The 18670-nt window shown below is 35.7% G+C and overlaps 1 protein-coding gene across 1 annotated transcript in view; it reads right to left on the reverse strand.

Moving 5' to 3' along the window:
- SLC2A13 (solute carrier family 2 member 13) overlaps positions 1 to 18670 on the reverse strand; it is a 373541-nt gene that overhangs the window by 120718 nt on the left and 234153 nt on the right. The window contains exons 5-6 of the mRNA XM_042946261.1: positions 16789 to 16952; positions 9439 to 9559 (exon numbers count right to left, since the gene is read on the reverse strand). Coding sequence (XP_042802195.1) covers positions 9439 to 9559; positions 16789 to 16952 — 285 coding nt within the window. The remainder of the gene's footprint in view (positions 1 to 9438; positions 9560 to 16788; positions 16953 to 18670) is intronic.

Consider the following 18670-nt stretch of genomic DNA (forward strand, 5'->3'; position numbering starts at 1 on the left):
ATAGCTGCCATAGACTGGCCTCTTAATAGCCTAGGGATCATTACTGGCCCAGTGTGCCCACACAGGCAAAGTGGGTCATTACAACTGGCCAGGCTGAAATCAATCAAGGCTTAGTCACAACATGAAGGAATATGCAGCCCACACAAGGGACACCTCTTGAGACCTGGTTATGGTGACCACAAAGGACTGCACTACAGGGCACCACAGGACCTCTTCTATACAAGGTCACTACTTTCAAGATCAGGAGATGTGGCTGACTTTTCTAATACACATAAACAAACATAAAGAGTTAGACAAAACGAGGAGACAGAGGAATATGTTCCAAATGAAAAAATAAAACAAAATCACAGCAAAAAAGTTAAAATGAAGCAGAGATAAGCGGTATGCCTGATAAAGAATTCAAAGTAATGACCACAAAGATACTCACTAGACTTAAGAGTGAATTAGCTCAGTGAGAACTTCAATAAAGAGATAAAAATATAAAAAATAATCAGTAACACATTCATATCATAGGGATCCCAGAAGAAGAAGAGAGAGAAGAGGACAGAAAACTTATTTGCAGAAATAATAGCTGAAAGCTCCCCTAATCTGGGCAAGGAAACAGACATCAAGGTATAAGCAAAGAGAGTCCCTAACAAGTTGAGCCCAAGGAGGTCCACACCAAAGGACATAGCCATTAAAATGACAAAAAGTAATGATAAAGGGAGAAGTTTTAAGTAATGAAAAATAAAAAAAAGGAAACAAAGTATTAGCTTAGGAGACAGCTTTTGCCTCTTCCTGACTTCTGAACATGTAATTGCTCAGGAGGATAATGGAAGCTTCCATATTATTCTTCTCCTAATGGCAATTCCAGAGGAGGGATCCTCCCCTCTCCTCCAAAGGGAGCAGAAAGGTATGGCTACATGAGGATTTACTTCTTTACTTCCTTTCAAGAACTTTTCTCTGTTCCACATCCTAACTCCTGTTCTTGTTTAATAGAACCAGAGTTTAATGGTTTACAACTCAGGTGCAGGCCCTGCTTCTAGGTTTAAAATGGGAGCTGTTGAGTAATATATGTGAGTAGATGCTCTTCTGGATCTAAGCTGTGGTCTCTTCTGTGCTCTCCTTGGAGCTTGTTGAGTTGGCTGTCAACCCAGTTAGGAAATAGGGGAAGCAGGCCCCAACAGTATTGTCTTTCCTCAGGCCAAGATCTCTCCCTCATATGTGGAATCCTTGGTGAGGAAGCTTAGGAGCTGCTGCTACTGCCCATGGCACTGGCATGTGACACCCAGTGACAGAGGACATGCAAGTGTGACCGGGGTTCCATTCTCTGGGCATGACAAGCATCTGGCCCTTTCTCCTGGAGATTAACTGGAGTGTAGGAGTGTGGCCAGTGGTGAGGAGGCCATTAGAGTTCTCATCCCCTTCCCCATACAGACACTTTTGGATAAATAACAGAAGTAATAGGTGAGTGGCCATATTCCAAAGCTGACTCCCTGCCCCAATCCCTCAGGGAATGTTGCCTGATCATCTGCCAATGAGTTTCCGGGGCTGCCTCTATCATAAATACTCTGATTAAAATGTAAATGTAGCCAACTTATCAGCTTCCCATTAAAATGACTCTAAAAATGCCATTAATCAGCTGAAAGATACGTAGTGAAAGATCACTCATCAATTGTAACTGCTTATGATAATTAACAAAGCTTTATATTTACCCCAAGCATGTGTTGATTTATCCATTATGCCAAGGTTCGCTCTCACACTATTCATTTTCTTCCGTAATGCATTTTTGCTGTTATCATAGGCTAATGAAAGCCAGGAAATCAATAAATATAAATTATGCATGCAAAGAAAAAAATGAAAGAAAAGAACACCATTACATACAAGGGAAACACCATGCAACTAACAACATTTTTTAGCAGAAATTTTGCAGGCAAGAAGGGAGTGGCATGACATACTGAAAGTGCTGAAAGGAAAGAGCCTATAAACAAGAATACCCAGCAATGTTATCATTCAGAATAGAAGGAGAGATAGAGAGTTTCCCAGACAAAAGTTAAGGGAGTTCATCACCACTAAACCAACCTTATAAGAAACCTTAAAGGGAATTCTTTAAGTGGAAATAATGAGAAATAAGAAAATTCTGAAAGAAAAAAAAAGCAAACATATAGTAAAGGTAGGAAGTAGATTAATCACTTATAAAGCCAGTATGGAGATGAAAACACAAAAGAAGTAAAATCAATTATACCTACAAAAATTAGTCAAAGGATACACAAAATAAAAGGATGCAGAATATGACTTCATATACATAAGACATTGAGGGGGAGTAAAGAATTAATACTTTTAGAATGTGTTTGAACTTAAGTGACAATCAACTTAATACAGACTGCTATACACACCAGATATATATGAGACCAATGGTAACCACAAATCAAAAACCTATAAGAGATACAGAAAATTGAAAGAGAAAGGCACCCAAGCATAACTCTAAAGAAAACCATCAAACTATAAGGGGGATAGAGTAAAAAGGAAGGAACAGGTAAGTACAAATAACCAGAAAACAATGAACAAAATGGCAATCAGGAAACACCTATCAAATATAACTTTAAGTGTAATGAGCTTAATGATCCAATCAAAAAACATATGGTGACAGAATAAATGAAAAATCAGACCCATCTATATGCTGCCTACATAAGATTCACTTCAGACCTAAAGACACAGAACGAAAACGAAGAGACAGAAAGCATATCTCATGAAAATGGAGATGCAAAAAGAAGCCAAGGTACCAATACTTACAACAGACAAAACTGACTTAAAAACACTGTAGCAAGAGACATAAGGGATTGACCTAACAAGAGGATATAACAATTGTAAATATCTATGTACCCAAGATTGGAGCACCAAAATAAAATGAATATTAACAGACTTAAAGGGAGAAATTGAGAGTAATACAATCAGAGTAGGGAACTTTAACACCCCATTTACATCAATAAATAGATTATCCAGACAGAAAAATCAATAAGAAAAGTATGGCTTTGAAGACACATTAGACCAGGTGAACCTAACAGATACATATAGAACATTCCATCCAAAAACAACAGAATACACATTCTTTTCAACTGCACAGATCATATGTTGGGTCACACAATAATTCTCAATAAATTTAAGAAGGCTGAAATCTTATCAAGCATCTTTTCCTACCATAATGGTAGGTATGGAAACCATAATGGTAGGAAACTAGAAATAAATTACAAGAAAAAATTCTGGAACACACACAAACACATGGAGACTAAACAATAAATGGGTCAAGTAAGAAATAGAAGTGGAAATCAAAAAATACAGAGAAAAATGAAAATGAAAATACACTGTCCAAAATCTTTGGGACACAGCAAAAGCAGTTACAGAAGGTAAGTTTACAGTGATACAAGCCAGCTTCAAGAAACAAAAAAAATTTCAAAAACCTGGTTCTACACCTACAAGAGCTAGGAAAAGATGATTAAATCTCATAGCAAGTGGAAGGAAGGAAATAATAGAGATTCAAGTGGAAATAAATGAAATAAAGACTAAAAAAAAAAAAAAAATAGAAAAGAGGAATGAAACCAAGACCCAGTTCTTTCAAAAGATAAAAATAATAAACCTTTAGTCAGACTCATCAACAAAAAAAGGGAGAGGACATGAATACATACAATCAGAAATGAAGGATAAGAAATAACAACTGATACCAAGGAAATACAGAGGGATTATAAGAGAATATTATGAAGAATTATATGCCAAAAAATTGGACAACCTAGAAAAAAATGGATAAATTCCTAGAAACATACAATCTTCCAAAACTGAATCAGGAAGAAACAGAAAATATGAACTGAACAATTATTAGTAATGAAGTTGAATCAGTAACCAAAAAACTCCCAACAAACAAAAGTTCAGGACCAGATGGCTTCACAAGTGAATTCTACCAAACACTTAAAGAATAGTTCATATTTATTCTTCTCAAACTATTCCAAAAAACAGAAGAGGAAGGAAAACTTGGGCCAGTACTACACTGATACCAAAACCAAGGACACTACAAAAAATGAAAACTACAGGCCAGTATCTTTGATGAACACAAATGCAAAAATCCTAAAAAAAGATATTAGCAAACTGAATTCGACAATACATTTTAAAAAATCATTCACCATAATCAAGTGGGATTTATTCCAGGGATCCAAGGGTGGTTCAATATTCACAAATCAATCAGTGTGATATGTCACATTAACAAGAGGAAAGATAAAAACCAAATGATCATCTCAATAGATGCAGAAAAAACATCTGACAAAATGTAACATCCATTAACGGTAAAAACTTTCAATAAAGTGGATTTAGAGGAAACATATGTCAACATAATAAAAGCCATATATATGAAAAACCCACAGCTAACATCATATTAATGGTAAAAAAATGGTTAAGAATGGCAAAAAACTGAAAGATTTTCCAGTGAGTTCAGTAATAAGACACAGATGTCCACTCTTACCACTTTTACTCAACATAGTACTGGAAATCCTATGGCAGTGATCAGACAAGAAAAAGAAATAAAGGGCATCCAAATTGGTAAGGAAGAAATAAAACCATCACTACTTGCAGATGACATGGTACTACATATAGAAAACTTTAAAGACTCCACCAAAAACCATTACAACTGAATGAATTCAGAAAAGTTGCAGGATGCAAAAGTAATATATTGAAATCTCTCGCATTTTCTGTATACTAATAATGAAGTAGCAAAAGGAGAATTTAAAAAAAAAACAGTTCTATTTACAATTGTACCAAAAAGAATAAAATACCTAGGGATGAATTTAACAAAGGAGGTGGAAGGCCTATACTGAAGGTGATAAGACATTGATGAAAGAAATTAAAGACAACACAAATGGAAAGTTATACCATGTTCATACACTGGAAGAATTAATATCATTAAAATGTTCATACTACCCAAAGCAATCTACAGATCTGATGCAATGCTATCAAAATACCAACAGCATTTTTCACATAAATTGAACAAATAATTCTAAATTTGTATTAGAACCACAAAAGACCTAGTCAAAGCTTTCCTGAGAAAGAAGAGCAAAGCTGGACGTATCACAATCCTAGGTTTCAAGATATACTACAAAGCTATTGTAATTAAAACAGTGTGGTCCTAGCACAAAAACAGACACATATATCAATGGAATAAAATGGAGAGTTCTTGGGGCACCTGGGTGGCTCAGCAGGTTGAGCATCTGATTTTGGCTCAGGTCACTATCTCATGATTTGTGGGTTCAAGCCCCGTGCTGGGCTCTGTGCTGGAGCCTGCTTCAGATTTTGTGTCTCCCTCTCTTTCTGTTCTTCCTCTGCAGTGTGTGCACACTCTCGCACCCTCTCTCTCTCTCTCTCTCTCTCAAATAAACAGTTAAAAAAAAAAAAGAATCCAGAAAGAAACCTTCATTTATATGGTCAATCATCTAATGACAATGGAGGGAAGAATGTACAATAAGGGATAAGACTGTCTTTTCCATAAATAGTGTTGGGAAAACTGTACAGCTACATTAAAAAAAAAAAGAAACTGGACCACTTTCTTACACCATACACAAAAATAAACTGTAGATGGATTAAAGACCTAAATGTAAGACTTGGAACCCAAACAACCCTAGAAGAAAACATAGGTAGTAATCTCTTGGACACCACCCTTAGCAGCATATTTATGAATGTCTCTTCAGTCAAGAAAAACAAAAGCAAAAATAAACTATTGGGGTTACATCAAAATAAAAAGCCTTTACGCAGCAAAGGAAACCATCCACAAAACAAAAGGGTAACCCAGTGAATGGAGAAGATATTTGCAAATGACATATCCCAGAAGGAATTCATATTCAAAATATATAACGAACTTATTATACAAGTCAACACTAAAGAAAAACAATCTGATCAAAAAATGCACAGAAAACCAGAATATACATTTTTTTTTAAAAAAGGTATACAGATGGCCAAAAGACACATGAAAAGATGCTCAACATCACTAATCATCAGGGAAATGCATACCAAAACCACAGCTAGGAATCACCTTAATACCTGTTAGAATGGCTAGAAATAAAAAGACAAGAAATAACAAGTGTTGGCCAGGCTATGGAGAAAAGGGAATCCTCCTGCACTGTTGGCAGGAAGTAAATTGGTGCAACAACTGCAGGAAACAGGAAGGAGGTTCCTCAAAAAATTAAAAATAGAAATATCAGGTGATCCAATAATTCTACTATTGGTTATTCACCCAAAGAAAACAAAAACACTAATTTAAAAAGATATATGCACCCCTATGTTTATTATACATATGGTCAAGGTATGAAACAACCCAAGTGTCCACCAGTAAATGAATGGACAAAGAATATACAGTATTTATATATTATGCAGCCATAAAAAAGAATGGTACCTTAACATTTGCAACAACATGGATGGACCTAGAGGGCATTATGCCAAATGAAATTAAGTCAGACAGAGAAAGACAAATATTATACGATTACACTTATGTGTAGAATCTAAAAAACAAAACAAAGAAACAATAACAAAAAGCCCAAACAGACTCTTAAATATAGATAACAAAAGGTGGTTACCAGATTGGAGGTGGATGGAGGGATAGGAGAAATAGGTGAAGGGAATGAAGAAGAACAGACTCACAGTTATAAAATAAGTCACCAATGTGAAAGGTATACCTGAAACTAATATAGCACTGCATGTTAATTACACTTCAACAAAAAAAATCAAAACAATCCAAAAATGGGAAGTTCACACTGGAAAATATTTAGAATCGTCAATCTCTTGGGTTCAAATACTTAGTGACCCTCAACCTATACAATATTATGGGCCCAAACCTACATTAATGCCTGCCACATAATGAATATTTATCAAACTAAAAAAGAACCACCATTCTTGAACCATTCATTTTTGTAAATCATCTACTGGACTCTAATTGGAATGGATTACATACTCACCACTACAGTCTACAGATCTCTACAAATAGAAGTATTAAGTCAGTGGGCATAGGCATTTAATTTTTATTAGGCAGAACTGTATTCTTTCCGAAATGAAGAAAAAATATTTACACTTCCATCAATAGTATACAGTATTTTTAATATAGATATTAAATCAATTTCCCTTTTAAATCTGTCTTATTTGCTCAATTCCATGGGAAAAGCACAGCACCTACATTTACAGCCTAAACATTACTCATCCTATGGTACTGTATTACAAACATGACTTTCCTGTTTATCTTAAAGGGGAAAATGTATACATAGTCTTAACAAAAACAAGAACAAAATCAGTAAGGATAACAGAATAAAATAAGTAAGGGGAATGCAGGCCTATTTTATAAAATCACTCAGACTATATATACATACTGTCAAATACCCACAAAGGCTAGTTACCCTGAAAGAAGGCACAAAATATATAACTGTTTTTCACGTTTACCAACTCCCAAAGGACATCAAAAATTTGGTTCCGCTTTAAAAACTGCTGCCCATTTTTGTGATGAGAATAAAAGTAGGCTGAATCACTTCTCCTACTCCATTATACCTTGGTGTTGAGATATTAGGTAGATGACAACTTAGAAGGAACAGAAGGATTAATAGGTTGATAATCATAAACTTCTACGCAAACTATATTAGGGTAATAAGTATTTTTATTTAAACTTTAAAAGTTGATGTCAAGAAAGCTAATTTATTATGAAAATAATTCAAGAGTTATTTATTTTTTTTGTGTATCAGAAGCTCATAAAACTTTTCTCATACTCCAGCTGACTTTCTATCTTTAGATGATTTGACCATGCATGTTATCAGTCTTACTCTGAATCTAAATTACTCCATCTAAATCAGATATCATACTAGAGTTGTTGCTCAAACAACAGTGATTTTTTAAATAATTTGTCAGAAGTAACCGCTGAAAACATTTTACTTAAAATATCCATCAAGAAAAACAAAAGAAGGGGCACCTGGGTGGATCAGTCAGTTGCCAACTTTGGCTCAGGTCATGATCTCCTGGTTCCTGAGTTTGAGCCCCACATTGGGCTCTGTGCTGTCAGCTGAGAGCCTGGAGCCTGCTTTGGATTCTGTGTCTCCCTCTCTGCCCCTCCCCCGCTCACTTGCCCCCTCTCTCAAAAATAAAATAAACATTAAAAAAAAAAGAAAAAAGAAAAAAAGTAGAGCACGCAGAATTCTGGTAATGGCTCTATCATCTAGCAGTTGATGAGGGATGTCCAAAGAAAGTAAACATCACTACATCTAGGAATGGTCTATTCTAAAGTTAACTTCTTTTATCTTTAAGTCTTCTTTAGAACAAGATAAAGACTACTAAAAAAATCAGTAAGCCAATGAATAAGTAACCTTATTAGTAAGAGAAAGAAGGAGTATAACCATTTACCTCTAAAGGAAAGTGAATATCAGAATTTTTGACCAGGAAGGCATAGCAATATATAGCTTCCTCATTATTGTAATGAGAATTCCACCATAAATATAATACCTGCTCAATAAGAACTTGCAAGTGGATCCCAAGTGGAATTCAGTATATCCATGTAACATTTTAATTTCATATAGGAGTATCTGACTAAAAGTTAATAAATTAACAAATCATTCACCTATTGACTGTGTCCATCTAATTGAGGCTGATGGAATATCATATTTTGTTTTTAAACCTAGGTCTTGTTCTAGCCATATATTTTAAAGGGGCTGCTAACCTTTTCAACCACTAAAATGAAGTTATAAACTTTGAAACTCTGCTGCTAGATAATTGTTCTGCTCAATCTCTAATTAATTCGTTTGTTCATTCTTCAGTCCACTTGTCTATCCATCCATCTCTCCAACTTCTAATCACACAGTGTGTCTACCATTAGACTTAACATTGGAGCCCCTACACCTGCAGTTGGCCATCAGAATATATTTCACTTTCTTCCACCATCTCTTTCTACTTTCTAATGCTCGAGAAGAACCCCAGCAGTGAAAGAAAACTTCCTTTTCTGCTTACAGGAATGAGGGGATACCTGTGGAACTCTGTGAAGACTGTTAGAATATGCAGATTATAATCTACTATATCAGACATGTATATCATAGAAGAGTTTAATTGCTCACTAAAGTTATTTATTTTACCTGGAATGTAGATGCCACTGAGTCGTATATAATCTAAAATGGTCTCACAGTATTTCTGCTTAGATTGCATAACAATCCCAACTTTTAATTTCCAGAAAAACATCATCAACATTGTGTCAAACTCCCTTTTTCCTTAAACACTTTTACCCTCGTGTCTTTGCAAATGCTATTCCTCCTTCTGGTGGTCCCTTCCCGTCACCTTTCCCACCCTTACCTTCCTCTGTATGCAAGCTTCTACTTATCTCTCAAATTGTAGAAAAGTTAAAAGTAAACAAAAAGGTACTAGAAGGTACTAGAGTTAGGTTAAGGGACCATTCTGAAAACTCACCTGTATCTTGTGCAAGTAGTGTTCTGTCCTGATGGAGCTACTGGTTTAAACGTGATGCGTGGGGAAACCTGGGCTGATAGCAGAAATCCCAAGGCAAGAATAATGAGTGCCACAGTGGTACCTTTAAAAAAACAAAAAAAAAACAAAAAAACAAGTTTTACATCAGAGAATAGATGGCAACATTATTTCAAACTAGACTGGGTTTTCCAAGACATATCTCTGAAAAAACACCTTTATCTTCATTGGAGTATTTAAAAAAATGTTCCTAGTAAATATACAGATTATCAGAAAAACTCACTAGCACATTCACTGTGAAACAAGAAAACAGTGAAATTCAAAGCAAATATATTTGCTAGCCAAGCAGTAGACTGATGGTAATTTTCTTAAATAACCAAAAACCAGAAAAAATTGGATTTTTGACAGTCTCAAAAGCAATTAACATGACCAGCATTACTACGTGCCCAAGATGTCAGAAAAATGAAAGGCAATAGATTCGCACCACATGTTGCTTTCATTGCCAAGAAAATTGTTCTAATGGCATTCTCTCATGTAAGACCCCAAATCAGTAAACTAAAAACATGCTGAACAATTCAAAAGCAGCTGAAATTCAGAACATTTCTTTTCAAGGAAGACGAGCTTTCTTTTTTCGTGACTTTAAGGTTCCAGAGATGATATATCACATGCATTAATTTGTCTTTCCTGTTGGTATTTGGAAGTAGAATCTTTGATTTTAAGTTGTAGAAAGAGTGATTAAGTGCATCACTTAAAAGGCTCACTTTTGAGACCCTTAGAGACATCCTGACAGTAAAAAACAAAGTTTTCATATTTGACTATTGTTCTAGCCACTGTGAGGATAAACAAAAAAGAGTCACAAAAAGGAAGAAGAAAGAAAATATGATTGCAGTAATTTGGACAATTAATTGGAGTGGCGCAATGAGTTTAAAATATGGAATTTAGGGAGGGTATTTACATAGTAGTAAAGTTTTTACTGATTAAACTGGGAGATAATTTAAGATATGACCCAAAATCCTATTAAACGAATGGATAAAAGAAGAACGTTAGGGAGCACTGTGGAATGCAATGGGAGTATATAATGGCTGGGGTGTATGTGTTTAAGATACAGGGGATGGGTCAAATTAAATCTGTGGTTAATTTCCAGCTCTGCCGTTTCTTGACTCTTGTGATCTTGGGCAAGGCCCAAGATCAATTTTGTCTTCTATAAAATGGGGCTTAGTGAAAATACTTAACCTTGCAGAACTGCAGTGAATTTTAAATGCCATACTCAACTTGAAAGATTTTGGTAATGCTATACCATGTATTTGGTAATACTATGTCATAAGAAGCAGCAGCAACACACACTCAAAACTGTAGAAAAAAGTTGAAGGAAGGGGAGGCCTGAAGGGGAGATAGGAAGTCCATTTTGCCATACTGGGCCAAAAAATGCCATGAACCTAAAATCATAGTTTGTTTTCCCCTTGTTGGCTTAAACTCAGAACTAGGAATAGTTTCAGGAGTTTCTTTTCTGAAAAGACTATCAGAGCCCTGAACTAGGAAAATGAAAAGAGGTCTTTTGGAAAGAGAGGAGATATACTGGGTCTATTATGAAAATCATCCCTCTCTTTTCAAATAAGACAAACCATGATATTTACTGTAAATTTGTCTATCAAAGAACCTAGGTCCTTAAGTGTTTTTTTCAACCTGGAAACTTTGATACTTTAACATTGTAAGGAAACAGGATACTTTTCTTTCATTGTGTTTATCAAATAATCAAATAATTTACAAATGAAATGTAAACTCTAGATGGTGTACCTACCACAGACTCACGTACTTCCAACTCTAATGCCTAGCACACAGCAGATCCCTACAAGTATTGGTTGAATGAAGGGACCATAGTGCCACAGACTTTTGCAATATTGAATATTTTTGAAGAAAACAAAATCTTCAGACTATCTATGAGGTCACAGGGTTAATATGGTACATATTTGAGTCAAGAGTTCTGCAATATGTACAACATATCTCTTGCATCTATGCCTGAAAAGGTCCAACTTACCTGCAAAATATGGTGAAAGGACCATTCTAGATACACAAAATTCCTAAAGAGCTGAAGGTTTAACCCTTCTTAAGTGCAAATTTAATTTTATCTTAATGCATTCTGGATGACAATCTTTTTTAAAATCAATATTATACCTTTCCATTCTTTATTACATATAGCAGTGTTTTTCAGTCCTGATTTCCTATCGGAAGCAAATGCTTGGGATGTACATAAACCTCTGAATCAGTCTTCAGAAAATGGGGATCAAACATTTGAGTTTTAAATAGATCTCCAGGTTACTGGCATCACATATGTTTGGGCATAAATTATTTTATACATATATGTGATATATCACATATATCATTGATATATCACATATATGACTTGTAAAATAAACTTTCAAGATGATAACCTCCTTAAGGGAAGGAAATGGTATCTTTAACGACTTCATTTATGGAATAAATTTTAAAATGATCACGTACTCCTGTCATATATTCATTCATATACCTTTAAGGCTTAAAACTACTTGAATTATCTATTTCCTTCCATTTAATAACTTACAGATATCTTAGCCACTTGCCAGTATTCAAATTATAGTTATTGCCTGATGAATCATTACTCCAACCCAGATTTAAGTCCAATTAAGGAAGGCCTTAGATATTCTCCAGTGTTCTGTGCACGTTGGGCATATTCTTTATATTTTAAAAGAAGAGTTTCTCTTAACTAAGTATACTGTGAAATTTTTGATTCTGATATAATTTTCCTAATAAAGATGTTCTTCACAGAAAGTGAAGTGTGTTGGATAAATAACATGCTCAAAAATATCAGATGTTATAAGTTACATTAACTACCTGATGCAAGGCTGGATAATTAATAAATACTTAGAAAAATAGTAATTCCCCTTCCCATGACTCTAATAAAGCACACTTTGTGTACACAGGTATCTCCTGGGGAACCTGTTTTTTTTTTTTTTTTTTTTTTTTTTAATTTATTTATTTATTTTGAGAGAAAGAGAGATTACAAGCAGGGGAGGGTCAGAGAAAAAGAGCACGAGAGAGAATTACAAGCAGGCTCAGTGCTGTCAGCACAGAGACTAACATGGGCCTTGATCTCTCAAAACATGAGATCATGACCTGAGCCGAAGCCAAGAGTTGGATGCTTAACCAACTGAGCCACCCAGGTGCCCCTGGGGAACCTGTTTAAAGTACATGCTCCAGGGGAGGCAAACCATAATAGACTCTTGAATACAGAGAACAAACTGAGGGTTGATGGGGGTGAGGGAGAGGCGGAAGTGGGTGATAAGCATTGAGGAGGGCACTTGTTGGGATGAGCACTGGGTGTTATATGTAAGCCAATTTGACAATAAATTATATTAAAAAAAATAAAGTACATGCTCCAGACCCCGTCTTCAGAGATCCTAATTTAATAAATCTGGGATAAGGTCCATGAATGCATATTTCAAAATAAGCACCTCTGGTAATTTTGATGGAGACAGCCTCTGAGTGATGTTTTCAGAAAGATTCTACTAGCAAGATCCTTGGGGAAAAATAACAGTGTTTCTGGTTTTCTGATTAACTACAGTAAAGCTACATAGATATAGACCTTTTATTAAAAGAATCAAGAGGTTGTCTTTAAATCTGTAGTATTTACAAGAAAGACTACTTCTCTGACCAAGCTCTAAGGTAAGAATACCATAAAATGTCCTCCATTTAAAATTACTCATGGACTCTATATTTTATATTTCTTTGTATAAAGAGTTCTTTTGTCCAGGTCTAGATATGCATAGTGTATTTGTTGTAATTTTTAATGAATGAGTGCCTATTTAAAAATTATTTTGATTTAACTTTTCCCACTATTTTTAACCCAATATGATAAAATAAATCAGGGGTACCTGGGTAGCTCAGTTGGTTAAGCATCTGACTCTTGCTTTTGGCTCAGGTCATGATCTCAATGGCTTTGGGCTCTGTGCTGACAGTGCGAAGCCTGCTTGGGCTCTCTCTGCCCCTCCCCTGCTCTCTCTTTCTCAAAATAAGCAAACTTAGAAAAATAGATCATATAAAAATGCAAGACAGGGGACAAAATCAAATCAAAGATTTAAAAATTCTAGGCTAATTTTAGAAAATTTTAAATAAAACAGTATTCTAATAGCACTATAAGAATATTTATACCTACACAAAAATGAAAATAAAACATTTAAATAAGTATATAACTTATAAGTGTAAGTATATATCAAAAACACTGAAATAAGTATATAAGAATCAATTGGTATCAGGAAGGGAAATGAGCATCTACTGGAAGGGTCACACTGGAGTAATACTAATCCACTAGCAAGGCTGTTGAACAGCAAGTTTTCTTCTGAATGTGTAAACTTCCATTTGTCATTAGGTTCTACTGGGACCTATTAAATCAGTTAAAAACCAGAACTGCATGAAACAGTCCTATTTACATGTATATGTACAGGTAAAAGGGGAGACCTATGACAAGAAACTAGGCCTTCTGGGGCACCTGGGTGGCTCAATCATTGGGTAAGCATCCTACTCTTGACTCCGGCTCAGGTCATGATCTCATGGCGCGTGAGTTTGAGCCCTGTTTGGGCTCTGTGCTGACAGAGTGGAGGCTACTTGTGATTCTCTCTCTCGGCCCCTCTCTTGCTGGCATTTTCTTGCTCTCTTTTGCTCTCTCTCTTGAAATAAATAAACTAAAAAAAAAATAAAAACTAGGCCTTTACCTCCTAATCCACTGTAATATCTACATCATCACTTTAATTGGCAACATAACAAGGAAATCAGGTGTTTACTTGATGTAATATCTCTTTCATGCCAGATCAATCAGTGCATGGTTTTAGTAATGTGCAGAGCTGGGGTGTTGGTGGTTTTGGCTGAAAAGAAATCAAGGCAGGAAAGAAAAGTGCCTATGGGTTGCTCATAAAAACCAGTACTTGAAATCTCTTGGTATTGTCCCCCCAATTAATGGTCTTAATACTTCCTCTTAATAGCCAGAGATGGGCTCTGGAAATCCTTGGAGCAGAGTACCTACACTGAGAGGTGAAACATGACATCAGCTAGAAGGCTGCAGGAAAGCTCCTGGATTCTGACGATGCATATTGGTTTCACATTATGGTTAAAACAACAAAGAATCACTCTGTCAATAATAATGCTGTGATAGCTAAGATGTGCTAGGCACCTTACTGTGTCAGGAAGAGTTTCAAATGCCATACGTGTATAAATGTGTTCAGTTCTGATTAAAACCCTATGAAGTAGGGACTATAATTAATTGCATTTTACCTATGAGAAAATGGAAACTTGCCCAAAGTCATAAAATTCCAACCCAAGCAGTATGGCTTTAGATCTACAAAGCCTGAAAAACCTGAACTGATAAGAAAATGTCTCATTGGAATACAAGAAATAAAGGGACCAAGGCTACCAGGAAAAATGTTTTTCCCTGATCTCAAAACCAGCAGTTTTCCCCAGATCTCAAAAGCCAAATTTAATCAGAAATTCTATTTAAAAAATAGACCTCTGGAAGTAGCAGTTAATGGAGGCCTTGTTGAAAAGGAAGGGTAGGTATCTATTTAAAAATGTTTAAAGTAGCTTTTACCTCTTCTTAGGGTTGATCTGAACCTCAGAAGTCAGCAACCCCAATTTCTAATCAACGGTAGGAATTTATTTTTAGCACATCACTATCTGATGGTCATCTATTCTGTTCAGAGTTTACCATCCTAATGAGGCAGCCGAATTCATTATTGGAAAGCTCTATTAAGAATATTTTTCTCATATCAAGTAAAAATTATGCCCTTATAACATCTATCATCTGCAAAAATAAGATTCCTCTCAGGGCACCTGGGTGGCTCAGTCAGTTGAGCAGCCAACTTTGGCTCAAGTCACGATCGCATGGTTCGTGGGTTCGAGCCCTGTGTTGGGCTCTGTTGCTGACAGCTCAGAGCCTGGAGCCTGCTTCAGATTCTGTGTCTCCCTCTCTCTCTGCCCCTCCCCTGCTCACATTCTGTCCCTCTCTCTCTCTCAAAAGTAAACAAACATTAAAAAAAAAAAAAAAAAAGAATAAGATATCTCTTAGGTCTCCCTTTAGTCTTTTTTCCAGACTAAACACTTCTGGTTTATGTGTTTATGAACACATAAGTGTTTGACAAGTTTATGAATGGATGGTTTTTAGCCTCCTTGTCCTTCACCTTTCCTCACTTGCCCTTCTGCTTCCCTGTGTACCTGGGCTGTTGTGATTACCTTTGCCTCTTAATCAGACCATTTTTGTTCACCTTCCCCTCAGTTCAACTTACATGACAGACTCAAGTCCTCCCACTGGTTAGGCAAGAACAGAGGGTAGAAGCATTCCACTCTTCCTTCTGGAGGCAGGGATGGCAGAGACTACAAGTTCCTAATAACTGAGGTTGCAGCTCAGAATGTATTTTCTCATTAAAATCTGGGATGAGTGCCTGAAGCAGTGCTATTAGATCAGTGTTTAAAGGTATAATTTGGTTAAAATAGAAGTTAGCTCATGCTGGCCTGGAAACTTCACATTTTAATGAAAAAATCTTTTCTTACTCTAATAAACTTATAAAGGAGTTACTGGAGGACAGATAATTGATAATTAGCAATCTGTATGTATGAAAAAAATAAGAAAAGTATATGATACAACAAGAGAAGACATTGGCAAAGATGGGTCTCATCCTGTCAAATGAAACAGGCTTCGTGTTAACAAAGAAATAAATAATGAAATGTACAGAATTCAAAGACAAAAGATACTTGAAATGAGAAAGGCTTTGTCTTATTTAGGTGTTACAGAAAACACACTTAACCAACCAGAATTTACCTTAGAATTTGAGCCTGATTCAAACACAAAAAGTCTGCCCCTGCTTTGTGAAGAAATTATATGGTTCTAACACTATATTGCTGAAAGAGCTTTGGAAAAAAAAAAAAAAAAAACCTCCAAATTTACTTCCATATTATACCAAACTTAAAAATAAAACATGTTTAAAAGGGAGTTTATGAATATCAAATTGTTCAAAGAAGAACAAACAAGCACCATTATTCTTTTCACTTTTGTACCTTTGAGCAGAACTCAAAAATAACAGCAGCAGAATGTTACCCCTGTAGACTCAAATTGTTCTTACAATTCAAGTTTCTAGTCACATTCTAGTTACATATCATAATATTAAGTTCTTTAAAAAAAACTTTTTGTGTAAAAAACTCTATCATTTGGCTATGAGAACAAGATCATAAGTAGCATTGGTGTTGTATTTTGGAAGGTGAACTTGCCATCATTAGAGAAAAGTTTGTAATTGAATTCTTCATCCAGTCACCTACCTGCTAAGCTCCCAAAGGTAAGCTTCCTGCGGCCCACTTTCTCAACAAGCCAGACTCCCACGAGTGTGAAAATGAAATTTGTGAAGGCTGTAACTGAAGCCAGCCATATCGCAAGTCTATCATCTTCAACACCAGACATCTGCAGAATGGTTGCACTGTAGTACCTGTGAGGAAAGAATGAAACAATTGTTGCTGATAGTTATTCAAAGAAACAATTATTCACATAGAAAAATATAGTAGATCTAAAAAAGACCATTAAGAGCTATAGTAATACCATCAAGTTAACATGGGAATCCATGCAAAGTGTTTAAAGGATCATAGGACAGAGATTCTGCTAAGATAAATTTATCTTGAACTTTGTATAATCAAGAAAAGATACTCAAGCAAGAGGACAGAGGGTGGGACACCTGGGTGGCTTAGTCAGTTAAGTGTCTGACTCTTGATTTTGGCTCGTTATGATTTCATGGTCATGGGATCGAGCCCTGCATCAGGCTCAGAGCTGAGTATGGAGTCTTCTCTCTCTCCCTCTCCTTCTGCCCCTCCCCTGCTTGCACACATCCAGGTATGCATGCATGCACTCTCTCTCTCTCTCAAAATAAATAAAAAAAATTTAAAAAAAGGACAGAGAGTTGAAGGCTTTAAAAGTGAAATATACTCCAAAACTAGGGGCAGTGGCAACTGGTAGCTTCATTATGACTAAAATGCTAATCAAGGATAACTCGAAGTCCATGGAATGAATTAGAAGTCATCATACATTATAAACTTATGTACTTAAAAAGGATAGACTTGTTGCATATAATACGTCAAGTGTGATATAATGGCAGAATTCTGGTAGAGGAATATCCTTAAAGACACAAGAAGTAAGAATGTGTCAATTTATTTGGCATTTTGTAAGGAGATGAGACACTGACATGACATACATGAGAATGGTTTTGTGGTTCCTAGAAAAGTATAATCTTTGGTGAGGGAAGTCTCTAGCACGATCTACATGATTAGGCTCTATAGACTAATTTTATTCTAAATGAATTTACTGGAGACTAGCTCTAATAAGCCATAATGCACAATAGGAGATACCTCTGGTACATTTAAAGAAGTCAGGTTTTTTATATTCCTTTTCTGATGAAAGTATCAGTAGTTAAATCAGAAGATTACTTTAAACCTATCCTAAAGGGGAGCCTGGGTGGCTCAGTTGGTTACGTGTCCGACTTCGGCTCAGGTCACGATCTCACGGTCTGTGAGTTCGAGCCCTGTGTTGGGCTCTGTGCTGACAGCCCAGAGCCTGGAGCCTGCTTCAGATTCTGTGTCTTCGCCTCTCTCTGCCCCTCCCCTGCTCATGCTCTGTCTCTCTCTGTCTCAAAAATAAATCAAAACATTAAAAAAAATTAAAAAAATAAAGCTATCCTTAAAACAAAGGAAGCAAAATATTCCTGGTGAATCACCTATGAAAAGTGACAGAATTCAAATCTTTACCCAAACCAGATAGTGGGTATCCAAGCTAGATATTTCTACAATTACAACCTACAGTTTCCAGATATTTATCAACAGTTTCATAGTATTTCAAAAATACAATCTGTTTTAAATACATTTATGTTTCAATGATTTATCAATGGTTTGCTTCTACTATTTTCTCAAGTTAATGATGATATTCTTATGTAAAACATTAACAATGCAGACTCATTCATCTTAATAAAAATTTTCATTTTTAAAAGTAGTAAACCGAACTTATAAGTTATTATGCAACATGAAGGATGTGTTTTGCTGATCACACTAAAAATTATGCCAACCATTTTAAGATTTTGAGTTCTGACAGCAGTTGTAAAAAAGAGATATTCCCAGTGGAATTACTTCCATCATCATGAAAATTGTGAACATTTTGCAGTCA

The sequence above is a fragment of the Panthera leo genome, chromosome B4, assembly GCF_018350215.1.
Source record: "Panthera leo isolate Ple1 chromosome B4, P.leo_Ple1_pat1.1, whole genome shotgun sequence".
Taxonomy (NCBI): domain Eukaryota; kingdom Metazoa; phylum Chordata; class Mammalia; order Carnivora; family Felidae; genus Panthera; species Panthera leo.